Source organism: Heterodontus francisci, chromosome 44, assembly GCF_036365525.1.
Source record: "Heterodontus francisci isolate sHetFra1 chromosome 44, sHetFra1.hap1, whole genome shotgun sequence".
NCBI lineage: Eukaryota > Metazoa > Chordata > Chondrichthyes > Heterodontiformes > Heterodontidae > Heterodontus > Heterodontus francisci.
The window spans coordinates 20,982,387-21,009,565 of record NC_090414.1 but is presented as its reverse complement, the minus strand read 5'-3'; the positions used below and the strand labels follow the sequence as shown (position 1 = coordinate 21,009,565).

Here is a 27,179-nt window from a genome sequence, read left to right as displayed (position 1 = left end):
GTCAGTGGGTTATTATCTTGTCAGTGGGATATTACCTTGTCAGTGGGTTATTATCTTGTCAGTGGGATATTATCTTGTCAGTGGCTTATTACCTTGTCAGTGGGTTATTACCTTGTCAGTGGGATATTATCTTGTCAGTGGGTTATTACCTTGTCAGTGGGTTATTACCTTGTCAGTGGGATATTACCTTGTCAGTGGGTTATTATCTTGTCTGTGGGATATTACCTTGTCAGTGGGTTATTATCTTGTCAGTGGGTTATTACCTTGTCAGTGGGATATTACCTTGTCAGTGGGTTATTATCTTGTCTGTGGGATATTACCTTGTCAGTGGGTTATTATCTTGTCAGTGGGATATTACCTTGTCAGTGGGTTATTACCTTGTCAGTGGGTTATTACCTTGTCAGTGGGTTATTATCTTGTCAGTTGGATATTACCTTGTCTGTGGGATATTACCTTGTCTGTGGGATATTATCTTGTCAGTGGGATATTACCTTGTCAGTGGGATATTATCTTGTCAGTGGGATATTACCTTGTCAGTGGGTTATTATCTTGTCAGTGGGTTATTACCTTGTCTGTGGGAGATTACCTTGTCAGTGGGTTATTATCTTGTCAGTGGGATATTACCTTGTCTGTGGGATATTACCTTGTCAGTGGGTTATTATCTTGTCTGTGGGATATTACCTTGTCAGTGGGTTATTACCTTGTCAGTGGGTTATTACCTTGTCAGTGGGTTATTATCTTGTCAGTTGGATATTACCTTGTCAGTGGGTTATTACCTTGTCAGTGGGTTATTATCTTGTCAGTTGGATATTACCTTGTCGGTGGGATATCACCTTGTCGATGGGATATCACCTTGTCGGTGGGATTTTACCTTGTCGGTGGGTTATCACCTTGTCGGTGGGATATCACCTTGTATGTGGGATATCACCTTGTCAGTGGGTTATCAGCTTCTTAGTGGTATATTACCTTGTCAGTGGGATATCACGGTGTCAGTGAGATATCACGGTGTCAATGAGATATCACGGTGTCAGTGAGATATCACGGTGTCAGTGAGATATCACGTTGTCAGTGGGATATCACGTTGTCAATGAGATATCACGGTGTCAATGAGATATCACGGTGTCAGTGAGATATCATGGTGTCAGTGAGATATCACGTTGACAATGAGATATCACGGTGTCAATGAGATATCACGGTGTCAATGAGATATCACGGTGTCAGTGAGATATCACGGTGTCAGTGAGATATCACGGTGTCAGTGGGATATCACAGTGTCGGTGGGACATCATGTTATCAGTGAGATATCACGGTGTCAGTGAGATATCACTGTGTCAGTGAGATATCATGGTGTCAGTGAGATATCACGGTGTCAGTGGGATATCACAGTGTCGGTGGGACATCATGTTATCAGTGAGATATCACGGTGTCAGTGAGATATCACGGTGTCAGTGGGATATCACAGTGTCGGTGGGACATCATGTTATCAGTGGGATATCACGGTGTCAGTGGGATATAACGTTGTTAGTGGGATACACATCCTCTTTAATGGCAGGTATCGTTCATATGTAACCCATGCAGAACCTGGGACACATGGCCCCGTTTGTTACTGTCCATCTTTTCATAGTCTAATGGGGAGGATGAGGAAATCAAGTTCAGCGTATCGCCAGTGACTGACTGTGAGAAGCCACGCGAAGCTGAACTTTGCAGAAGTAGTGAAGACGCAGAGATAACCAGCCACCCCTGGTAAGTAAATCAGTGAACAAAAGATACCGTCACAATGTTAGGGGAGAGCAGAGGGTCGGCCTATACTTACATTCAAACATTCTTTCCCATGGAGAGCAAAATGTGGCAGTGTAGAGGGAGCTTTACTCTGTATCTAACCCCGTTTTTTTTTTTATACATATTTACAGTTTTAAAATAACTTTATTAAAACCAGATAAATAAACAAAAAACTCAAATTAAAATGCCATTCTCGGCGTCGACAATGCACTCCAGTCCTGTATCTAACCCCGTACTGTACCTGCCCTGGGAGTGTTTGATGAGGACAGTGTAGAGGGAGCTTTACTCTGTATCTAACCCCGTGCTGTACCTGTCCTGGGAGTGTTTGATGGGGACAGTGTAGAGGGAGCTTTACTCTGTATCTAACCCCGTTTTTTTTTTTTTCTTTTTCTTTTTTTTTTCTGTACCTGTCCTGGGAGTGTTTGGGACAGTGTCGAGGGAGCTTTCCTCTGTATCTAACCCCGTTTTTTTTTTATTTCCAAGGTGGCCTTTATACCCCAGGCCCCTTTTATATATTTTATGTCGAGGTGGCCTTTATTCCTCAGGCCCCCTTTATATACACACTTATATTTTTAAAATAACTTTATTAAAAAACAGAAATAAACAAAAACTCAAATTAAAATGCCATTTTCGGCGTCGACAATGCTCTCCAGTCCCTGCGGTGCCCACCGGTCGCGGAAGGCCTCAAGTGTACCGGCGTATCTAACCCCGTGCTCTACCTGTCCTGGGAGTGTTTGATGGGGACAGCGTAGAGGGAGCTTTACTCGGTATCTAACCCCGTGCTGGGACAATGTTTTATTCTGTATCTAATCGCATGTTGAATTGACTCCTTTTTGCATTTAGGAAAAGATCGTGCAAACAGGCCTGGGATTCAAGTTCAGAATTTCACCAATTGCATCCCAACTTGGTGACTCAGGAGACACAGATGACTCAGAGTAACTGGACGTGCTCTGTGAGCAAATTCAAGACTGAAGGGACGTGCCCCTCGGGCAGTGTCAAGGACGAAGAGTCTTGCCCCTTGGGCAGGGTCACTGAAGGGTCTTGCCCCTTGGCCAGTGTCAAGGATGAAGGGTCATGCCCCCTGGGCCCTGTCAAGGATAAAGGGTCGTGCCCCTCGGGCAGTGTCAAGGACGAAGAGTCTTGCCCCTTGGGCAGGGTCACTGAAGGGTCTTGCCCCTTGGCCAGTGTCAAGGATGAAGGGTCGTGCCCCTCGGACAGTGTCAAGGATGAAGGGTCATGCCCTTCGGGCAGAGTCAGGGACGAAGGGTCGTGCACCTCGGGCAGTGTCAAGGACGAAGAGTCATGTCCCCAGGGCCAGGTCAAAGATGAAGGGTTATGCCCCATGGACAGTGTTAAGGACGAAGGAACGTGCCCCTTGGGCAGTGTCAAGGACGAAGGAACGTGCCCCTTGGGCAGGGTCAAGGATGAAGGGTCGTGCCCCCATGACCATGGCCCCTCCCCCCTGCACTGGATGTGGGAGGGATTTTCCGTCGACCGCTACGCCCCCCGCAGGCGGCCCGAGGCATTGAACGACAGGGGGTCAAAGTTCAACCGCTCTGGACTCTTCCAAATCAGCCGTCAGCCGGAGGGGTGGACAGGCCGGCAGCAGCAGTGCAAGGGGCGGCCGAGAACGGTCGAAAGCCCCAAAACGTGCCGACGAGCCCCTATTCGGCAGTGCGTCTCCCTCCCCTGCGACACCAAGGCAGCAGCCAGGGGCAAGGAGGGCCGGGCCAAGGCCCGCGGTTCCCCCGCCGGCCGGCAGAAGGTGGTCGGGCCCGAATGGGGTGCGTGCGCAGTCGGCGTCAGCCTGAACACGTCCCCGAGCAACAGCCCACGGGTCGTCATGGCAACCGACCGGGAGAGTCCGGCGCAGCCGCAGAACGGGTGCCGGCCCAAAGGCCTCCAGCGGGCGCCGGCCGCCTACAGGGAGTTCCTGCGGCAGTACCGGATGATTCTGGAAGCGCTGCCGGGCCACTGCTGCGCGAGGGAGGGAGAAGGGGACGTCCAGCAAGGCTTCAGACTAAGGAGGAAGACAAGCGAGGTGCAACTGAAGGTCACCAAGCTGGTGGAGCAAAGGCACGAACACATCAGGTGAGAGAGCGTGCTGCAAGATTCCGTTGGGATTATCCCGCCCCCTTCCCAGCTACTATTGGTCGACCGACGTGTCAATCATACTGCCCGCTCCCGCCATTTGTTACCAGGCACGTCAATCAGGCTCCACTCTCCCATCATTGGTCCGCACCGTCCGCCTTCGCGCCCTCCCCCACATTCTGGTCATTGGTTCTAATGGGACGTCAATCAGAGTCCGCGCTCTTGCTATTGGTCCAACCGGTATGTCAATCACCTGCACACGACTCCGCCATTGGTCCCCTCAGACGTCCCATCATCGCAGAGCCGCGCCCCACTCATGGCCAATTGCTTGCCCCAGTGGATGAGGCTGGGCAGTCAAAGGGCGAGCACCAGCTCGATGGGCCAAATAGCCTCCTTCTGTGCTGTACCATTCTGTGATCTTTCTCCCAGCCCTCAGCAGTGGCCCGGAGAGCTATTCTTCATGCCTGGAGCCTGCACCGGCACTCCTGGAGGGCTGGCAGCCCCAGAGATCTCCAAACCGACAGCCCCTCGGCACCATCGAGCGCCCCCGTAAACCCAGAAAGCCAAAGCCAAGGGACTTGCCACCTGCCCGGCCCCCCGGCTGCCTTGGCCCCAGCTTTTAAGCGAGCTGTAGTTCCTCAAACCCCCTGTCTCCGATTCAGAATGATGTGGGGTTCACAGACTTGAGCATCTAACCTGGGCTGACCCACCAGGGGCTAATACTGCAGATGAGGCGTTAAGCCGAGACCCGATCTGCCTTCTAAGGTGGACCGAAAGGATCTTAGGTTGCACTATTTTGGAGGGAAAAAAAATTACCTGGTCATTAGCACACTATTGCTGTTTGTGGAAGCTTGCTGTGCTCAAATTGGGGTTAGGGTCAGGGTTGATGACACAAAGATAGGTAGGAAAGTAAGTTGTGAAGAAGACACAAGGAGGCTACAAAGGGATATGGATAGATAAGTGAGTGGGCAAAGACCTGGCAAATGGAGTATAATGTGGTAAAATGTGAAATTGTCCATTTTGGCAGGAAGAATAAAAAAGAAGCATATTATCTAAATGGTGAGAGATTGCAGAGCTCTGAGATTTAAAAAAAAAATTCATTCATGGGATGTGGGCGTCGCTGGCCAGGCCAGCATTTATTGCCCATCCCTAATCGCCCTTGAGAAGGTGGTGGTGAGCTGCCTTCTTGAACCGCTGCAGTCCATGTGGGGTAGGTACACCCACAGTGCTGTTAGGAAGGGAGTTCCAGATGCAGAGGGATCTGGGTGTCCTAGTGCATGAATCACAAAAGGTTAGTATGCAGGTTCAGCAAGTAATTAGGAAAGCGAATAGAGTTATTGTTTATCGCGAGGGGGAATTGAATACAAAAGTAGGGAGGTTATGCTTCAGTTATACAGGGCATTGGTGAGACCACATCTGGAGTAGTGTACAGTATTGGTCTCCTTATTTAAGGAAGGACGTAAATGCATTGGAAGCAGTTCAGAGAGGGTTTACTAGACCAATACCTGGAATGGGCGGGTTGTCTTATGAGGAAAGGTTGGACAGACTAGGCTTGTATCCACTGGAGTTTAGAAGAGTAAGAGGTGACTTGATTGAAACATATAAGATCCTGAGGGGTCTTGACAGGGTGGATGTGGAAAGGATAGAACCATGGAAATATTACGGCACAGAAGGAGGCCATTCAGCCCATCGTGTCTGTGCTGGCCGAAAAGTCTAGCTGCCCAATCTACTCCCACCTTCCAGCACCTGGTCCATAGCCTTGCCGGTCACAGCACTTCAGGTGCATGTCCAGGTACCTTTTAAAAGAATTGAGGGTTTCTACCTCCACCACCGTTCCTGGCAGTGAATTCCAGACACCCACCACCCTCTGGGTGAAAAAGTTTTTTCCTCATGTCCCCTCTAATCCTTCTACCTATCACCTTCAATCTGTGCCCCCTGGTAATTGACCTCTCTGCTAGGGGAAGCAGGTCATTTGTGTCTACTCTATCTAGGCGCCTCATAATTTTGTACACCTCTATTCTAAGGAAAACAACCCCAGCTGATCCAATCTTTCCTCAAAGCTGCAACTTTCAAACCATGGCAACATTCTTGTAATTCTCCTCTGTACTCTCTCCAGAGCAATTATGTCCTTCCTGTAACGTGGTGACCAGAACTGTACGCAATACTCCAGCTGTGGCCTAACCAGCGTTTTATACAGTTCCAGCCTTACATTCCTGCTTTTGTATTCTATACCTCGGTCAATAAATGAAAGCATTCCATATCCCTTCTTCACCACTTTTTGTTTCCCCTTGTGGGAGAATCTAGAATTAGGAGTCACTGTTCAAGAATAAGGGATTAAGACAGAGATGAGAATCTTTTCTCTCTGAGGGTCGTGAGTCTTTGGCACTCTCTTCCTCAAAAGGCAGTGGGAGCAGAATCTTTAAATACTTTTAAGGCAGAGGTGGATAGATTCTTCAGAAAGCAAGGGGGTGAAAGGTTAGCGATGGCGGGCGGGAATGTGGAGTTGAGGTTACAATCAGATCAGCCATGGTCTTATTGAACAGCAGAGCAGGGGTGGAGTGGCCTGCTCCTGCTCCTTGATAATCGGCTGCCGCGTTCCATCCTAAAGTTGTAAAAGACGCTATACAAATGCAGTCCTTTCTCTCCAAGCTCCTCCAGTGAATTAAACCTAAGAGCCCTGTTATACCGAGATCTGGCTTTGAACTTGCTACACTTTTAAGTTCGATGTTTTTTTTTTAAATAAAAGGCATTTTGTTTTCAGAGATGCCTCACCACCACCACCACCACCACCCCTCCTCAGAACCAGCTCACTGTGAGCCGCAAGCAAGCTGAAAGATTAAATATCAGGAGGGGTGAAAGAGGTGGTTTTTAGGGAGCGTCTCAAAAGGAGGAGAGGGATGTAGCAAGCGGGAGAGATTCAGGTAGCCAGGAGCAGGGAATTCAGGAGAAACTTCATTACCCAGAGAGTGGTGAGAATGTGGTTGAGTGAATAGTTTAGGTACATTTAAGGGGAAGCTGGTTAAACACGAGGGAGGAAGGATTATGTTGACAGGGTGAGATGATAAAGGGTGGGAGGAGGCTCGTGCGGAGCACAAGTGCTAGCATGGGCTAGATGGACCAAAAGGTCTGCATCTGCGCTGTGAACACTCTGCAATAGACGTGGCCGCCAACGGTGGGATGAAGTGAGAACTGGGAGTGTGAATGAGGGTTTCATCTGCCTATGGGCTGAGGCAGTGGAGACGGGCAATATTGGCAGAGACGAAAGTAGGCGTTTGTTTTAATGGACAATACAGGGTCGGCCGTACAGCTCGGGGTCACAAGGGAAGGTGAGGTGACGAACAGCGCGACTCAGACAGCAGCCAGAGAGAGGGAATGGGATCGACAGCTGGGGTGCGGCGTCTGTGGACGGGGAGCGCAGTCAGGCTTTGGTTTTCCCAGTGTTTCATTGGAGCGTGTTGTGACACCTCCAGGATAAGATGTCGGACACTCGAGAGAGAGAGAGAGAGAGAGAGCTGGTGCAGAGGTGGGCCTGGGCATCATCAAGTGTGGAACCTGACCCCCAAATCTTTGGATGATGAGGCCAAGGGGGCAGCCCATAGAGCTCGGGAGAAAACTGGGAGGGAAGGGAATGAATAAAATGGAAACTGTCCCGACAGCAATGACTGAGCAGATTATTACTGGTCTAATGTTCACACTCAAACTCTTTGGGCTTAAATCCAGAAAGACCATAATGGAAAAAGAGAGGAAAGAATTGATGGAGCAAAGGAAGCTTAAAAAGGAGAGGGCGAAGAGGAGAAAGATAGAGAGACAGATCGCAGCTCGCATGTCTGTGTGTGAAATGGACAAATGGAGGAAGAACCAGGCCAGGGAAAGGCTGCAGTGTTACAGGTGGGACCCTGTGTTTCTCAGTCCTGTCTCTCAGCGAACAGACTTCATGGGTCCAGAATGTGTCAGTGAGATCGGGGAGCGGAGGAGGAAATCGCCACTGCACTTAGATAGGCATTACATTCGGGGACCCCCTGTAAATACTGACACACTCCCTGGGGACTGCCCCCCCCCCTGTAAATACTGATACACTCCCTGGGAACTGACCCCCCCCTGTAAATACAGACACACTCCCCGGGACCCCCCTGTAAATACTGACACACTCCCTGGGGACTGCCCCCCCCCTGTAAATACTGACACACTCCCTGGGGACTGACCCCCCCCTGTAAATACTGACACACTCCCCGGGGACCCCCCCCCCCTGTAAATACTGACACACTCCCTGGGGACAGCCCCCCCCCCCCCGTAAATACTGACACACTCCCCGGGGACCCCCTGTAAATACTGACACACTCCCCGGGACCCCCCTGTAAATACTGACACACACCCTGGGACCCCCCTGTAAATACTGACACACTCCCCGGGGGTCCGCTCGTAAATACTGACACACTCCCCGGGGACCCCCCCCCTGTAAATACTGACACACTCCCCGGGGACCCCCCCCCTCCTGTAAATACTGACACACTCCCCGGGGACCCCCCCCCCCTGTAAATACTGACACACTCCCCGGGGACCCCCCTCCCCCTGTCAATACAGACACACTCCCCGGGGACCCCCTGTAAATACTGACACACTCCCCGGGACCCCCCTGTAAATACTGACACACTCCCTGGGACCCCCCTGTAAATACTGACACACTCCCCGGGGATCCCCTCGTAAATACTGACACACTCCCCGGGACCCCCCTGTAAATACTGTCACACTCCCCGGGGCCCCCCCCTGTAAATACTGACACACTCCCCGGGACCCCCCTGTAAATACTGACACACTCCCTGGGACCCCCCTGTAAATACTGACACACTCCCCGGGGATCCCCTCGTAAATACTGACACACTCCCCGGGACCCCCCTGTAAATACTGACACACTCCCCGGGGCCCCCCCCTGTAAATACTGACACACTCCCCGGGGACGCCCTGTAAATACTGACACACTCCTCGGGGACCCCCTCGTAAATACTGACACGCTCCCTGGGGACTCCCCCTGTAAATACTGACACACTCCCCGGGGACAGCCCCCCTCCCCCCCCGTAAATACTGACACACTCCCCGGGGACAGCCCCCCTCCCCCCCCGTAAATACTGACACACTCCCCGGGGACCCCCTGTAAATACTGACACACTCCCCGGGGGTCCGCTCGTAAATACTGACACACTCCCCGGGGACCCCCCCCCTGTAAATACTGACACAGTCCCCGGGACCCCCCTGTAAATCTGACACACTCCCTGGGACCCCCCTGTAAATACTGACACACTCCCTGGGACCCCCCCCCTGTAAATACTGACACGCTCCCCGGTGACCCCCCCTGTAAATACTGACACACTCCCCGGGGACGCCCTGTAAATACTGACACACTCCTCGGGGACCCCCTCGTAAATACTGACACGCTCCCTGGGGACTCCCCCTGTAAATACTGACACACTCCCCGGGACCGCCCCCCTGTAAATACTGACACTCCCCGGGACCGCCCCCCCTGTAAATACTGACACTCCCCGGGACCGCCCCCCCTGTAAATACTGACACACTCCCCGGGACCGTCCCCCTGTAAATACTGAGACACTCCCCGGGACACCCCCTGTAAATACTGACACACTCCCCAGGACCCCCCTGTAAATACTGACACACTCCCCGAGACCGTCCCCCTGTAAATACTGACACACTCCCCCCGGGACCCCCCTGTAAATACTGACACACTCCCCGGGACCCCCCTGTAAATACTGACACACTCCCCGAGACCGTCCCCCTGTAAATACTGACACACTCCCCGAGACCGTCCCCCTGTAAATACTGACACACTCCCCGGGACCCCCTGTAAATACTGACACACTCCCCGGGACCCCCCTGTAAATACTGACACACTCCCCGGGACCCCCCCTGTAAATACTGACACACTCCCCGGGGATCCCCTCGTAAATACTGACACACTCCCCGGGACCATCCCCCTGTAAATACTGACACACTCCCCGGGACCCCCCTGTAAATACTGACACACTCCCCGGGGACCCCCTGTAAATACTGACACACTCCCCGGGAACCCCCTGTAAATACTGACACACTCCCCGGGGACCCCCTGTAAATACTGACACACTCCCCGGGGACCCCCTGTAAATACTGACACACTCCCCGGGACCGCCCCCCTGTAAATACTGACACACTCCCTGGGACCGTCCCCCTGTAAATACTGACACACTCCCCGGGGAACCCCTGTAAATACTGACACACTCCCCGGTGACCCCCCCTGTAAATACTGACACACTCCCCTGGACCGTCCCCCTGTAAATACTGACACACTCCCCTGGACCGTCCCCCTGTAAATACTGACACACTCCCCGGGACCCCCCCCTGTAAATACTGACACGCTCCCTGGGGACCCTCCCCTGTAAATACTGACACGCTCCCCGGTGACCCCCCCCTGTAAATACTGACACACTCCCCGGGACCGTCCCCCTGTAAATACTGACACGTTCCCCGGTGACCCCCCCTGTAAATACTGACACACTCCCCGGGGACGCCCTGTAAATACTGACACACTCCCCGGGACCGCCCCCCTGTAAATACTGACACACCCCCCGGGACCGCCCCCCTGTGAATACTGACACACTCCCCGGGACCGCCCCCCTGTAAATACTGACACACCCCACGGGACCGCCCCCCTGTGAATACTGACACACTCCCCGGGACCGTCCCCCTGTAAATACTGACACGCTCCCCGGTGACCCCCCCTGTAAATACTGACACACTCCCCGGGACCGTCCCCCTGTAAATACTGACACGTTCCCCGGTGACCCCCCCTGTAAATACTGACACACTCCCCGGGGACGCCCTGTAAATACTGACACACTCCCCGGGACCGCCCCCCTGTAAATACTGACACACCCCCCGGGACCGCCCCCCTGTGAATACTGACACACTCCCCGGGACCGTCCCCCTGTAAATACTGACACACTCCCGGGACATCCCCTGTAAATACTGACACACTCCCCGGGGACCCCCTGTAAATACTGACACATCCCCGGGACCGTCCCCCTGTAAATACTGACACCCTCCCCGGGACCCCCCCTGTAAATACTGACATGCTCCCCGGTGACCCCCCCTGTAAATACTGACACACTCCCCGGGACCGTCCCCCTGTAAATACTGACACACTCCCCGGGACCGCCCCCCTGTAAATACTGACACACTCCCCGGGACCGTCCCCCTGTAAATACTGACACGCTCCCCGGTGACCCCCACTGTAAATACTGACGCACTCCCCGGTACCGTCCCCCTGTAAATACTGACACACTCCCCGGGACCCCCCCTGTAAATACTGACACGCTCCCCGGTGTCCCCCCCCTGTAAATACTGACACACTCCCCGGGGACGCCCTGTAAATACTGACACACTCCTCGGGGACCCCCTCGTAAATACTGACATGCTCCCTGGGGACTCCCCCTGTAAATACTGACACACTACCAGAGACCCCCTGCAAATACTGACACACTCCCCGGGACCCTCCCTTGTAAATACTGACACACTCCTCGGGGACCCCCTCGTAAATACTGACATGCTCCCTGGGGACTCCCCCTGTAAATACTGACACACTACCAGAGACCCCCTGCAAATACTGACACACTCCCCAGGATCCCCCTGTATATACTGACACACTCCCCGGGACCCTCCCCTGTAAAAACTTGACACACTCCCGGGGATCCCTTTGTAAATACTGACACTCCCTGGGACCCCCACTGTAAATACTGACATGCTCCCCGGGACCCCCCCTGTAAATACTGACACTCCCTGGGACCCCCACTGTAAATACTGACATGCTCCCCGGGACCCCCCCTGTAAATACTGACACTCCCTGGGACCCCCCTGTAAATACTGACTCTCCCTGGGACCCCCACTGTAAATACTGACACTCCCTGGGACCCCCACTGTAAATACTGACACTCCCTGGGACCCCCCTGTAAATACTGACACTGATAGAGACCCCCATGTCCCACTATCTGAAGGGCACCATGACCTACCGAAAGCATTTTTTAACGAGTCTGCAGCAACAGTTTAGTGAGTTCACAAATACAGTCAAATCCTGTACCCTGAGGGCCTCGGGGAACAAGGGGCTCGGGCCTCCAGTTAGGAGCCTACAAATGACCAAGGGCCACACAGTACAAGGGAAACTGACATGGTTGCCTTTCTGGAGGCTCCGTAGTGCAAGTGTTAATCTCTCTTTGCCCCTTTGTTCCTTATACTGCCCAGGAAATACAACCGTGAGCAGGCAGCCCAGTACCAAGCGGAGCTCAGGGAGATGAAGGAGAGAGTGGCCCGGGCTCCATTCCTTTTTGAGCAAGTCATCCAGGTGAGAGGTCACTGCAAACGTTTCCATTGAGAATGTATGTGCTACTGAGACACACACACACACACGGACACAGACGCACACACACACACACCATCTGTTGTGGCGGGGTGAGGACAGGCTGTGATGCCTCTGCTGGTCGAATATGCTTGCGACCCTCACTCTCTGGGCTCACGTGAAGAATGGCCCTTTTGGACAAGGCACCCGTGAGCATTGGCCCCTTGCGAGTGTCAGGGAGGATGGCTTTAGCGAGCTGGATTATTACTCAGAAGAGAGATATGTTTTACATATGTTAATGCAGCTACCGGTAGCCATCCTGGTCAAATCACATGAGTAAATCAAAATTGGTTTGACCTGTAAGCTAGCAGATCTGATCCTTCTGGTCACAGCGACACCCCAGGACAAAAGTTGGGGAAATGCAAAGAGGCTGAGATAACAATGTAGCAGGACGTTGACCAGGCTATCACCCCGGACATGTATCATTGTATCTCCATCTTTCTGATAAACTAAGGGATAATCAAACACCCAAAGTTACCCTGTCAGAGAATCAGACGATTTACATGATATAAAGCGGGATTACAATGCTACGCTCAGTTAGGAACCTTGACTAACTCCGAGAGCTTAAGGTGACATGACAACAGAGGTAGTTCATTGTCATATTTGCAGACTCTTAGCTTTTTTGAATCTGTTACTAAAAAAGGATGAAGAATTATCCCAGTGAATGTGTTCTCTTCCCCTCTTCACCCCAACCCCACCTCACCCCACCAAAACAACCCAGAACAACGTCCGAGGAACCATCAATCGACTGTTCTCCAAGGTTCTGCAGAAGCTGCAATTGAACGAGGAGCTGCTATGTAAGTTCAGCACCACCGACTGCGGGAGTGACGTTTCTCTCACCGAGCTCGAGGCCGAGACCGACGACTGGTGAGTGGGACCGAAGCCGCAAGTTACACAACAGGCACCATCTTCAATGCACCCCTTCCAAAACCGCACCCCACCCCCCCCCACCCATTTATTTCCCCTCACCCCTCTCCTCTGGTGTCTGACTCCTTCTTCATGGGCACTCACTTGCCTCACCCATTCGGCATGCTTGAGCTCAGTGTGTCGGCAGACTGTTCGACCATGCAGTGCATCGCAGTCTCGCTCGACATTCCCCAACGCATCACTTTCCAGCAGTCGTTTCATTGGACAGTGATCAGGAGCAGGAATCCTGGCTGATTCTCCCCTCTCCCTAACCCAGGGGTCACTGGACAGTGATCAGGAGCAGGAACCCTGACTGATTCTCCCCTCTCCCTAACCCAGGGGTCACTGGACAGTGATCAGGAGCAGGAATCCTGGCTGATTCTCCCCTCTCCCTAACCCAGGGGTCACTGGACAGTGATCAGGAGCAGGAACCCTGACTGATTCTCCCCTCTCCCTAACCCAGGGGTCACTGGACAGTGATCAGGAGCAGGAATCCTGGCTGATTCTCCCCCCTCTCTAACCCAGGGGTTACTGGACAGTGATCAGGAGCAGGAACCCTGACTGATTCTCCCCCCTCTCTCTAACCCAGGGTCACTGGACAGTGATCAAGAGCAGGAACCCTGACTGATTCTCCCCCCTCTCTCTAACCCAGGGGTTACTGGACAGTGATCAGGAGCAGGAACCCTGACTGATTCTCCCCTTTCCCTAACCCAGGGGTCACTGGACAGTGATCAGGAGCAGGAACCCTGACTGATTCTCCCCTTTCCCTAACCCAGGGGTCACTGGACAGTGATCAGGAGCAGGAACCCTGACTGATTCTCCCCCCTCTCTAACCCAGGGGTCACTGGACAGTGATCAGGAGCAGGAACCCTGACTGATTCTCCCCTTTCCCTAACCCAGGGGTCACTGGACAGTGATCAGGAGCAGGAATCCTGGCTGATTCTCCCCCCTCTCTAACCCAGGGGTTACTGGACAGTGATCAGGAGCAGGAACCCTGGCTGATTTTCCCCTCTCTAACCCAGGGGTTACTGGACAGTGATCAGGAGCAGGAACCCAGGCCGATTCTCCCCCCTCTCCCTAACCCAGGGGTTACTGGACAGTGATCAGGAGCAGGAACCCTGGCTGATTCTCCCCCCTCTCTCTAACCCAGGGGTTACTGAACAGTGATCAGGAGCAGGACGGCACAGTGGCGCAGTGGTTAGCACCGCAGCCTCACAGCTCCAGCGACCCGAGTTCAGTTCTGGGTACTGCCTGTGTGGAGTTTGCAAGTTCTCCCTGTGTCTGCGTGAGTTTCCTCCGGGTGCTCCGGTTTCCTCCCACATGCCAAAAGACTTGCAGGTTGATAGGTAAATTGGCCATTATAAATTGCCCCTAGTAGAGGTAGGTGGTAGGGAAATATAGGGACAGGTGGGGATGTGGTAGGAATATGGAATTAGTGTAGGATTAGTGGGTAGTTGATGGTCGGCACAGACTCGGTGGGCTGAAGGGCCTGTTTCAGTGCTGTATCTCTAAACTAAACTAAAAAGGAACCCAGGCTGATTCTCCCCCTGTCCCTAACCCAGGGGTCACTGGACAGTGATCAGGAGCAGGAACCCAGGCTGATTCTCCCCTCTCCCTAATCCAGGGGTCACTGGACAGTGATCAGGAGCAGGAACCCTGGCTGATTCTCCCCCCTCTCTCTAACCCAGGGGTTACTGGACAGTGATCAGGAGCAGGAACCCTGACTGATTCTCCTCTCTCTCTAACCCAGGGGTCACTGGACAGTGATCAGGAGCAGGAACCCAGATTGATTCTCCCCCCTCTCCCTAACCCAGGGGCCACTGGACAGTGATCAGGAGCAGGAACCCTGGCTGATTCTCCCCCCTCTCTCTAACCCAGGGGTCACTGGACAGTGATCAGGAGCAGGAACCCAGGCTGATTCTCCCCCCTCTCTCTAACCCAGGGGTCACTGGACAGTGATCAGGAGCAGGAACCCTGGCTGATTCTCCCCCCTCTCTCTAACCCAGGGGTCACTGGACAGTGATCAGGAGCAGGAACCCTGGCTGATTCTCCCCCCTCTCTCTAACCCAGGGGTCACTGGACAGTGATCAGGAGCAGGAACCCAGGCTGATTCTCCCCCCTCTCTCTAACCCAGGGGTCACTGGACAGTGATCAGGAGCAGGAACCCTGGCTGATTCTCCCCCCTCTCTCTAACCCAGGGGTCACTGGACAGTGATCAGGAGCAGGAACCCTGGCTGATTCTCCCCCCTCTCTCTAACCCAGGGGTCACTGGACAGTGATCAGGAGCAGGAACCCTGGCTGATTCTCCCCACTCCCTGGGGCCAATTGTAGCTCGGCTAAGGCAGCACAGGCCGGGGGTGGGGTGGGACGGGGGGAGCTGGAGCCCCCGGGCCTTACCTGCTCAGTCTGGGCACAGTATTGTGTCAGGTGCGGGGCTGAACCCGCACAGACAAGCACCCCCCGCCCCCCCCCCCCCCCCAGTCCGCGGAAGAATAAAACGCGTGAAGGCGACTCTTGCTGGCCCTGTGACTGGGAGCTTCTGTTCCCGCAGGGAAGGGGTGTGCCCGCTGAGTCAGGGCGAGCACCAGGGCCATGCCGCGTGCGAGGAGCCCCTGAACACCACCGGCTGCGAGTGCAATGACGAGTGCAGCAGCACGTACAGTAGCAGGAACGACCCGGCTATCGACGGCTGAGAGTGGAGGAGAAAGAAGTGACTGGCTGTAATAATAAAGCCCATTTTAAAGAAACCAGTGCCGGAGTCTGCAAATGGTATTAAATGACAGCCACGGGCTTCGGCTTGCTAATGGAGGGTGAGGGGCGGGTGTGGGTGCCAAGGGCACGGGGGTCCCTGAAATCTCGGGTGCCCCTACCTCCACTCTTACTCCATCTCCTTATTGCCACACTGGAGTGCCTCCTGCTTTGGGAAGCGATTGATCAGATGGCCATCAGCGGAGTTACCCGTTGGGTACCTGGAGACGAGCTCAGGCAGCAACGCATCGAAAATAGACTCTCATTCGGTGGCTGAGTACAAAGGGAGCGGGAATAAGCTCCCACATTTCTTTTTGTCTTCCTCCCCTCTCCAGTGCAGAGCAGGGCTCCGAAGCACAGACTACCTCGATGTGCCGGCAAAGTTCGGGTGACCTTTACTAACAGGGGCACAAATCTCACAGCGAAGGCCACCTGGCCCATCGTGGCAAGAGCTAACCATTTCGTCACACTCCCCTGCTTCCCCCCCCCCCCCCCCCCACTAACCCTGTAACTTTCTCCTTTTCAAGTATTTATCCGATTCCCCTTTTGAAAGTCACTATTGAATCTGCTTCCACCGCCCTTTCAGGCAGCGCGTTCCAGATCACAACAACTCACTGAGTTAACAAAAAAAATTCTCCTCATCTCCAATTTACCAATTATCTTCAATCTGTGTCTCTCTCTGGTTACTGACCCTCCTGCCACTCGAAACAGTTTCTCCCTATCCACTGTATTAATTCAGCACAGCCCAGGGATAGAACCATTAACTTTGCTTGGGAGGGTGGGGATGGTATGGAACTCCCCACCTCCCACTTGCTGTAAATAATTGGGGTGAAAGACCTGAGGAAACAAAACAAAGCCGAGACTCCCTTTATCACTGTACAGATATTTGTATTAAACAGGCACAGGAATTTCAACTGAGTCCGCACCTCAGCACTATTTAGACGCAGACCAGTTCACCATTTTTAGGAGACGGCGGGGATAGGCACAAGGAGGATTTGGGGCATCAGCCTTGAAAGAGCATACAGCCCGCGGCAGTGCACTGGCATGGCTGTGGGGTGAACGCACCTCCCCATGTGGACCAACGAGGAGCTCACTCTCCGCTGGGTAAAAGGCTGCGGGCATCTTAAGGAACAGTGGAGTAAAAGGGGACTCCGCCGGGGAAAACCCCATTGGCAGCAGTTAGCTGCCCCACTGACTATACAGAGGTGATTACCAAAAACCAAGTTAGCCAAGCAGAGACTTGCTTGGTTTCCCAGCAGCTCCCCTCACTGCCTTAAACCTGATGCTCTATCTTTAACCGGTTGGTGGGGTAATCGGGATCAGTGCACTAGCTCACGAAATATACAGAACATTGGAAGCACAGGGAGTTTCAGAGCAGTAGCAAGGGCAGGCAGAGCACCCTGCTCCCTCCCCAGCCCAGTCAGGTCATTGTGTACGTGGGAATCGCAGATACAGACCGGTGTCACATCATCCCTAGCTGCAGTCCGGCCAGGAACGACCAAATGAGGTGCCAATTGGGAAGGTAACCCTTGACCCAAGTGCTCGCAAGTGATCCTGGGATATTGCTGTCCACGCTCTCTCTCTCGGGTTGAGGTGGCTGTATGAATAAGATCAAGGGACGAGCCAGTCGTCGAGAGTGATAGCAGTCGGCCTCCAAGTGTTAAAGGGAGGGGGTGCCAACAGCAGGTCTCAGAGTCAATGCCAAGGACGGGCAGTACGTTCCAGAAACCGGCTTTCAGTCAATGTTCAGGAAGCAGAAACGGTGTCCCGGGGACCGACACCGAGAGCTTTGTCAGAAGGATGGGGAGCCGGGAAGGACCCCTGCAGCAAGTCCGGAAGGAGGTGTGCGAAGGCGCGCACGCCGGCAGTGTTCAGGGGTCCCATCTCCCAGGCCTCAGAAGGGATGGTGGGGCGGGGAGCCGCTGCTGGAGTTGGAGTCGAACAGACCTCAGAGACGAGCAGGGTTAAAATTCTGCGGAGAAAAGGTTCCACGTTAGAAATATGTCAGAGTGGGCAGTAGACAGAGAGAGGGGGGGAACAGAGAGGGAGGGGGACAGAGAGAGAGAGAGGGAGGGGACAGACAGAAAAGGGGGGACAGACAGCGGGGGGGGGGACAGACGGGGGACAGAGAGAGAGAGAGAGGGGAGCAGACAGTGGGAGAGGGGGACAGAGACAGACAGACAGAGGGGGGAGACAGAGACAGAGAGAGAGATGGGGAACAGACAGAAAGAGAGAGAGGTCAGAAAGACAGAGAGGGGGATAGAGAGAGAAGGGGGGTAGGTTGGATAGAGACCCATCTTCTCACCACATTCTTCAATACCCTTCAGCACAAATGTCCGGTAGCCACCCGATTCCCTTCAGTGTCATTCACTGAAATCTATTCCACAACACCATTCTCCTCTGGGTGAAAAAGTTTCCCCGATTTCCCATCTGACTCCCAACACCCACCACGATTGTCCCTGATGTCCCCCCTGGCCCCACAGCCCCAGTGATTTTCCGTGGCTCATGGTCCGCTTTGTGGGATTGTTCTGCCTGTTGAAGGATTGATTGCCCCCACCCGAGGAATGTTTGTAATGGGAGAGGTCTTACCGCTAGTGAGGATGACTCCAGGGACATCGGTTTCCGTGGCAACTGACTGCTAGAAGAACCTGCGGAGAAATTTGGGTTCAGTGCATACGTGTCTCTGTCTGTACACATGCAACACAACATGCAACATACATGCACCTCTGTGCACACATGCAATACAACACAACTCGACCCACATGGGAGGTTGGTTAAGAAAGTAAAGGCCCATGGGATCCAGGGTAATTTGGAAAATTGGATTCAAAATTGGCTTAGTGGAAGGAAGCAGAGGGTGATGGTCGAGGGTTGTTTTTGTGAATGGAGGCCTGTGACCAGTGGGGTACCACAGGGATTGGTGCCGGAACCCTTACTGTTTGTAGTGTACATTAATGATTTAGACGTGAATATAGGAGGTATGATCAGTAAGTTTCCAGATGAAATGAAAATTGGTGGTGTCGTAAATAGTGAGGAGGAAAGCCTTAGATTACAGGGAAATATGGATGGGCTGGTAAGATGGGCGGAACAGTGGCAAATGGAGTTTAATCCTGAGAAGTGTGAGGTGATGCATTTTGGGAGGACTAACAAGTTGTGGCGCAGTGGTTAGCACCGCAGCCTCACAGCTCCAGGGACCCGGGTTCGATTCTGGCTACTGCCTGTGTGGAGTTTGCAAGTTCTCCCTGTGTCTGCGTGGGTTTCCTCCGGGTGCTCCGGTTTCCTCCCACAAGCCAAAAGACTTGCAGGTTGGTAGGCAAATTGGCCATTATAAATTGTCACTAGTATAGGTAGGTGGTAGGGAAATATAGGCAGGTGGGGATGTTTGGTAGGAATATGGGATTAGTGTAGGATTAGTATAAATGGTTGATGGTCGGCACAGACTCGGTGGGCCGAAGGGCCTGTTTCAGTGCTGTATCTCTAATCTAAGTCAAGGGAATATACAATGGATGGTAGGACCCTAGGAAGTACAGAGGGTCAGAGGGACCTTGGTGTACTTGTCCATAGATCACTGAAGGCAGCAGCACAGGTAGATAAGGTGGTTATGAAGGCATATGGGATACTTGCCTTTATTAGCCTAGGCTAATATAAGAGCAGGGAGGTTATGATGGAGCTGTATAAAACGCTAGTTAGGCCACAGCTGGGGTACTGTGTACAGTTCTGGTCACCACACTATAGGAAGGATGTGATTGTACTGGAGAGGAGATTAACCAGGATGTTACCTGGGCTGGAGCATTTCAGCTATGAGGAGAGACTGGATAGGCTGGGGTTGTTTTTCTTGGAGCAGAGAAGGCTGAGGGGGGACCTGATTGAGGTATACAAAATTATGAGGGGCATTGATAGGATAGATAAGAAACTTTTTCCCTTAGCGGAGAGGTCAATAACCAGTGGGCATAGACTTAAGGTAAGGGGCAGGAGGTTTAGAGAGGAGTTGAGGAAAAATTGTTTCACCCAGAGGGTGGTTGGAATCTGGAACACACTGCCTGAAGGGGTAGTAGAGGCAGGAACCCTCACAACATTTAAGAAGTATTTAGATGAGCACTTGAAATGCCATAGCATACAAGGCTACAGGCCAAGTGGGGGAAATGGGATTAGTTAGGACGGGTGCTTGATGGCCGACACAGGCGCGTTGGGCCGAATGGCCTGTTTCTATGCTGGAAAGCTCGATGACTCTATGACCCCACATTCTGACTGGCATTCAAAGAAACAATCTTTGTATTCATAAAGGTGAGGCTTAATAGAGCTGGGAATGGAAATGCTTTAATTTCAGGTACCCACTGTCCCCATCAAACACTCCCAGGACAGGTACAGCACGGGGGTTAGATACAGAGTAAAGCTCCCTCTACACTGTCCCCATCAAACACTCCCAGGACAGGTACAGCACTGGATTAGATACAGAGTAAAGCTCCCTCTACACTGTCCCCATCAAACACTCCCAGGACAGGTACAGCATGGGGTTAGATACAGAGTAAAGCTCCCTCTACACTGTCCCCATCAAACACTCCCAGGACAGGTACAGTACAGGGTTAGATACAGAGTAAAGCTCCCTCTACACTGTCCCAATCAAACACTCCCAGGACAGGTACAGCACGGGGGTTAGATACAGTGTAAAGAAAGAAAAAAATAGAAAAAAGAAAAAAAAAAATGGGGTTAGATAAAAAAAAACAGGGTTAGATACAGAGCAAAGCTCCCTCTACACTGTCCCCAATCTCAAAAATGCTTATGGTTGAGGCCTGTGGACCAGGACCCAGCCTTACCTGGTACTGAATCGCTGGAGGTCTTTTTATCACTCAAGTGGCCCGACTCTGTGTTGCTGCGATGTCGGAACATGGGAAAGCCAAACGTGGCCTGACTCCTTTCTTCTTGTGAACTTTTTGGCTGCAGGAAGAAACGGGACGGTTATCAGGGGAGGAGAGAACTGGTCAGTTATCAATTACCCCACCGAAACTGACTCACTGGGGTACGGGTCCCACACACACTGACTCTCACTGGTGTACGGGTCCCACACACACTGACTCTCACTGGGGTACGGGTCCCACACACACTGACTCTCACTGGGGTACGGGTCCCACACACACTGACTCTCACTGGGGTACGGGTCCCACACACACTGACTCTCACTGGGGTACGGGTTCCACACACGCTGACTCTCACTGGGGTGCGGGTCCCACACACGCTGACTCTCACTGGGGTGCGGGTCCCACACACGCTGACTCTCACTGGGGTGCGGGTCCCACACACACTGACTCTCACTGGGGTCCGGGTCCCACACACACTGACTCTCACTGGGTTACGGGTCCCACACACACTGACTCTCACTGGGGTACGGGTCCCACACACACTGACTCTCACTGGGGTACAGGTCCCACACACACTGACTCTGAAGGGGGAAATCTTCATCTTTCACGTGTTGGATGCAGTTTGACTTTGTAATAGACAGAGATGTCAGCCAGATCCATTTCCCAAGACGGGCTTCCAACCCATTGATGTCATTGTAGCCAGTCACTCTTCAGTCGCAGGGTTGGTCCTACATCAAGGCTTTCCTCCCATTTTCTTTCCGCTTATCGAAGATGGGAAGTTGCGTTGTTTGTCACAAGTTGGGAATCATCCAATCAGGTAATGAACAGTCTGTCCGCCTCTCGATTGGCTGCATGGTCATGTGATCTAAAACTCTGCTGTCCGTATCCTAACTTGCACTCACCCACTCACCCACTGTCCTCGCTGACCTACACTGGCTCCTGATGTGGAATTACCTCGATTTTGAAATTCTTATACACGTATTCAAATCCCTCCTTGGCCTCCCTATCTCGGTCACCTCCTCCAACCCCACAACCCTCTGAGATCTCTGCACTCCCATTTCCATCACTCCACCATTGGCGGCCGTGCCTTTAGCTGCCTGAGGCCCTAAGCTCTGGAATTCCCTCCCTAAACCTCTCCACCTCCCTCCCTCTCCCCTCCCGAGGGGCACTGACCGAGGGCACGTCTTGAAGGTTCTGGATGCCTTGCCCGGGGCCCACGTGTACCAAGTGGTTGAAGTTGGTCGGACTGGAGATTAGCTTGGACCTCATCTGGGGATCGTTCAGCATCTCCCTGTCGTTGGAGGAGAAACAAGCAGATTTGATTACTGAGAGGCTCAGGGTGGGGTCAAGGGTCACAGCGATGGAACCCCGACCCCTAGCTGGAGGAGGAGAGACGTCAAGCTTTGAGTTTACACACCCGCAGGAGAAAAGGAAAGCGCTGAAGGGGGTGGGGGAGGTAAAAGAAAAGTAACAACAGTAGATTGGGAAACAGTTTAATTATTACATGAAATTAGTGTTAATAGCCCAGTAATGAACCAAACCTTGTTGAGTGTATTATGACCGTAATGTCAGTCTCTGTTTCAGTGTCAGGTTGAGAGACACAAACAGACATTCTAGGGAGACATTCATGTCCCTGAACCTAACTGAGATTTGATTGGTGCCAGTGGGATTATGCCCCACTGAGAGGGATGACGGTGCTTCAGTTTAACATCTCACCCGAAAGATGGCATCTCTGGCAGTACAGCACTCCCTCGGTACTGTACTGGGAGTGCTGGCCTGCAATCTGTGCTCAAGCCTCTGGAGCGGGCTTGAACCCATGGGTTTCTGACCAAGCCACAGTTGACACCAGTAGACTGCAGGTGCCACCCACCGAGTCAGAATCTGCCAGCGTTGGACTCGCCTCTGAGGGGGGAGGGGGGGGGTTTGGTGGCGTGGGATCGCGCTGTGCCGCAGACGTAGCAAGAAAGCATCAGCTGCCCTTCCATTCCCCCAGCGAGCCCCCGCCTCACCTCCACTGCTGCATGCGTTCCTCCTCAGATATTCGGAAGGCAAACCGCCTTTTGCTTTTGGTGCGATACATTTGGCGCCTGCTGTTCCCCGTCATCTCCGGGACGATGAAATCATCTGTCTCTAGCCGGTGGGGATTGGGGGGAGTGGAAGAAGAGGAATTATCAAGAGTGAACTAGGACAAAGAGCAGCTGTCGCACTTTCATAACATTGCTCGTGGGGACAAAGAGAGGATGAGACATGGAGAGCGAAAGGGTGAGAGAAAGACAGAGAGAAGAGGTAAGAGGATGACAGTGAAAGAATCGAAAGAGAGACAGTGAGACAGGAGCAGAGTGGTAATGTTACTGGACTAATAATCTCAAATAATTCTCCACCAGCTGGGAGAATTTAAATTCAATTGATAAATTTGGAATAAAATACTAGTCTCATTAATAATGAACATGAAACTACCAGATTGTCATAAAAATCCATCTGGTTCACTAATGTCCTTTTGTGGAGGAATTCCATCCTTACCTGATCTGGTCTACATGTGACTCCAGACCCACAGCAATGTGGTTGACTCTTAACTGCCCTCTGAAATGGCCTAGCAAGCCACTCAGTTGTATCAAACCGCTACAAAAAGTCAAACACCAGAAATAACAAAGGCACACCCTGCAAAGTCCTGCTCACCCTACCATTACCATCAAGCCAGGGGATCAACCATGGTTCAATGAGTCAAATATTAGGTGCCAACCTGGTGAAGCTACAACACATGCTTGCAAGCCAGACAGCAAAAGCAGCATGCGATTGACAGAACAGAGTGATCCCACAACCAACAGATCAGATCTAAGCTCTGCAGTCCTGCCACATCCCGTCGTGAATGGTGGTGGACAATTAAACAACTAACCGGAGGAGGAGGCTCCAAAAACATCCCCATCCTCAACGATGGGGAGCCCAGCATGTCAGTGCAAAAGATAAGGCTGAAGCATTAGCAGCTACCTTCAGTCTGAAGTGAGGAGTGATCCATCTCGGCCTCCTCCTGAGGTCCCCGCCCCCCCCCCCCCCCCGTCACAGATGCCAGTCTTCAGACAATTTGATTCACTCCGCATGATAGAAAGGAACGGCTGAAGGCACTGGATACAGAAAAGGCTATGGACCCTGACAACATCCCGACTTTAGTACCGAAGACTTGTGCGCCAGAACAAGCCATATTCCTAACCAAGCTGTTCCAGGTCAGCTACGGCACTGGCACCTACCCTGCAATGTGGAAGATTTCCCACATTACGTCCTGTTACCAAAAGCAGACAAATCCAATCTGGCCAATTACACCCCATCAGTCTACTCTCAATCAGCAGCAAAGTGATGGAAGTACTATCAAGCAGCACTCACTCACCGATGCTCAGTTTGGGTTCCGTCAGGGCCACCCCGCTCCAGATCTCATTACAGCCTCGGTCCAAACGTGGACAAAAGAGCTGAACTCCAGGTGAGGTGAGAGTGACTGCCCTTGACATCAAGGCAGCATTTGACCGAGTGAGGCATCAAGGAGCCCCTAGCAAAACTGAAGTCAATGGGAATCGGGGGAAAGCTCTCCGCTGGCTGGAGTCATACCGAGCACAAAGGAAGATGGCTGTGGTTGTTGGAGGTCAATCATCTGAGCTCCAGGACATCACTGCAGGAGTTCCTCAGGGTAGTGTCTTAGGCCCAACTATCTTCAGCTGCTTCATCAATGACCTTCCCTCCATCATAAGGTCAGAAGTGGGGATGTTCGCTGATGATTGCACAATGTTCAGCACCATTCACAACTCCTCAGATACTGAAGCAGTCTATGCTCGCATGTAGTAAGACCTGGACAATATTCAGGCTTGGGCTGATAAGTGGCAAGTAGCATTCACGCCGCACAAGTGCCAGGCAATGACCATCTCCAACAAGAAAGAATCTAACCATCTCCCCTTGACATTCAACAACATTACCTTTGCTGAATAGGGGTTACCATTGATTAGAAACTTAACTGGACCAACCATATAAATACTGTGGCCTGCCTGGATGAGTGCAGTTCCGACAACACTCAATACCATCCAGGACAAAGCAGTCCGCTTGATTGGCACCCTATCCACCACCTTAATCAGGATTATGGGTCATAATCCTGGAACTCCCTCCCTAACAGCACTGTGGGTGTACCTACCCCACACGGACTGCAGCGGTTCAAGAAGGCAGCTCACCACCACCTTCTCAAGGGCAATTAGGGATGGGCAATAAATGCTGGCCTGGCCAGTGACGTCCACATCCCATGAATGATTACGAAAAAAGATGAGAGAAAGAGACGGAGAGAGGGGAGGGGATGAGAGAATGACAGCAAAAGAGTCAGAAAGAGAGACAGAGAGTGAAAGACAGTGAGAGAATTAGAGAGCGAGAGAGACAGAGTCGGGGTAAGAGAATGAGAGAAAGAGACACAGAGAGTGAAAGACAGAGCGAGAGCATGACAGAAAGACAGAGAAAGATGAAGAGTGAGAAAAGAAAGAGACAGAGAGGATTCATCCAGTAGGTTTTAGAATCGGACATTTACAAACAGCCTCATCTGAAAGAGTTAATCCTGACCTGCTTCTTTATTCCGTAGGTAGATTAACCGGAAAGGTTCGCTGGCTGAGAGATTCAGTGACCCATCCGGGCTCAGGGGTCGGACCTGCAAATTTCAAATCAATAAACCAATTCAGCCCTTTACTAACAGATCCAGGGAATTACCAACAGACCACCCAACGGGACACTAGCATGGTGCTCTGGGATTTGAGCTCAGTGAATAATGCACTACTTTCCGCCTTCCTCCCCCTCGTTTCTCAGTCCTTGTCTGCTTACTTTCTTCAGTGGAATAGTCTGAATCCACTCGGCTGTCTTCACGTCAAACACATTCACTGCATTGTCGCTGTACACTGTCAGGTGTGACCCACGACAACCTGCGGGGAGCACAAACCACAGCGTTACAAACTGATATCCCTCCAGAAATGAACCCCAGTGCTTTTTTTAAGGACTTATTAACCTGTGTCGCTACTTTTAGTGATTTGTGTATCTGTATCCCCAGATCCCTCTGTTCCTCCACCCTGTTTAGACTCTCGTTATCCAAACAGTATCTGATGACCTTAATCTTCCCACTAAAATGCATCACCTTGCACTTATTGCTATTGAAGTTCATTTGCTAATGACACACCCAGTCTGAAAGTTTGCGAATGTCACCAGCCTCCCCAGTATTAACTATACTCCACAATTTGGCACTGTCCGCAAGTTTTGAAACGTGATTCCCGAGTTCCAATCATTTTATGTAACTGGTGAGCAGCAGTGGTTCCCTGCACCGATCACTGTGGCACAGCACTTCCAACCTTCCAGCAGTCTGAGTAACTACCTATAACCCCTGCTCTCTGTTTTCTGTATTCTATTCATCCTGGTAGAGAGAGAGATGTACTTACCAGCAGCAACCGGGAGTGCCGGCCACATCAGCTCCTGTTGCCGTGACCTCCGACCCTGGCCATTGACGTAGATGCCAACCATGTTGAAGCAGAGCAGGTACAGGTTGCTGGAGACAGCTGCCGCGCACAAAGCCTCCGCCTGCCCGTGTGCGAGGAAGGTCAGGGATGGGTCCTCCGAGCTTACCAGGTTCAGCGGCGGCCCCTCGCTCGTCAAGGGGTACAGGCTAAATCCAGACGGGTAGCCAATGCACAGGCGCTCCTCGACAAACCCCATCCACTGCACGGCCCCTGGGGCTTGGAAATCCCGCGTCCGCTTGTACTGGTTCTTGCCGGCGCTCAGCTGGTAGCAGGCCACGTGGCGCTTGGCGGCGGTGCACAGGCAGCTGGTCTTCCCCTGGGACAGGCTGCCCACGGCCATCACCTGACTGCCCCGGGCCTCCGACAACTTCAGCCCGCCCGCCTCTGGGTTCTGCAGGTCGTCCCAGGTGTAGACCCGCACGTTCCGGCTCCTGCCGGACAGCACCGCCAGCAGGTTGGCACCGGGCACCAGCTCCAGCTGGTGAACCCGCTTACTGTCACCCAGCTGAGTGATTTCTGCAACACAGGGCCTGGGTTAGAGAGGCTTCAAGACACGAGGCCCAATTGCTACCCATTAGTTTCACTCCCATTAAGAAACCGTACATTTCGGCAATATTCTCCTGGAGCGCATCAGCCCACCGTCTGCGTCCCTCAATCCCAGTTCGCACCTACCCACACCCTCAATATCTCCCTCAATCCCACGCCGCTGACCATCCCTCGCCGTCTCCCTCAATCCCATCCCCTCACTGTGCCCCTTAATCCCACTGTCTCCCCATGTCCATATCCCTCAGTGCCCCTTTCGCTTTCTCCTCAGGGCCCCGACCTCACTGACACCAGCCCCCGGGAGAA

The 27,179-nt window shown here is 52.6% G+C and overlaps 2 protein-coding genes across 2 annotated transcripts in view; one reads left to right on the top strand and one right to left on the bottom strand.

The window, feature by feature from the left end:
• The window catches only part of LOC137355844 (uncharacterized), a 30,816-nt gene extending 14,859 nt beyond the window's left edge, over positions 1 to 15,957 (top strand). The window contains exons 3-8 of the mRNA XM_068021422.1: positions 1,625 to 1,743; positions 2,623 to 3,870; positions 7,591 to 7,758; positions 12,151 to 12,250; positions 13,026 to 13,171; positions 15,762 to 15,957. Of these exons, the coding sequence (XP_067877523.1) occupies positions 1,625 to 1,743; positions 2,623 to 3,870; positions 7,591 to 7,758; positions 12,151 to 12,250; positions 13,026 to 13,171; positions 15,762 to 15,903 (1,923 nt within the window). The 3' untranslated portion in view covers positions 15,904 to 15,957. The remainder of the gene's footprint in view (positions 1 to 1,624; positions 1,744 to 2,622; positions 3,871 to 7,590; positions 7,759 to 12,150; positions 12,251 to 13,025; positions 13,172 to 15,761) is intronic.
• Positions 15,958 to 16,859: 902 nt separating this feature from the next.
• LOC137355947 (serine/threonine-protein kinase MRCK alpha-like) overlaps positions 16,860 to 27,179 on the bottom strand; it is a 71,191-nt gene continuing 60,871 nt past the window's right edge. Inside the window, exons 30-37 of the mRNA XM_068021644.1 lie at positions 26,253 to 26,846; positions 25,648 to 25,745; positions 25,393 to 25,477; positions 22,821 to 22,941; positions 21,985 to 22,102; positions 20,770 to 20,890; positions 18,548 to 18,606; positions 16,860 to 17,930 (exon numbers count right to left, since the gene is read on the bottom strand). Coding sequence (XP_067877745.1) covers positions 17,907 to 17,930; positions 18,548 to 18,606; positions 20,770 to 20,890; positions 21,985 to 22,102; positions 22,821 to 22,941; positions 25,393 to 25,477; positions 25,648 to 25,745; positions 26,253 to 26,846 — 1,220 coding nt within the window. The 3' untranslated portion in view covers positions 16,860 to 17,906. The remainder of the gene's footprint in view (positions 17,931 to 18,547; positions 18,607 to 20,769; positions 20,891 to 21,984; positions 22,103 to 22,820; positions 22,942 to 25,392; positions 25,478 to 25,647; positions 25,746 to 26,252; positions 26,847 to 27,179) is intronic.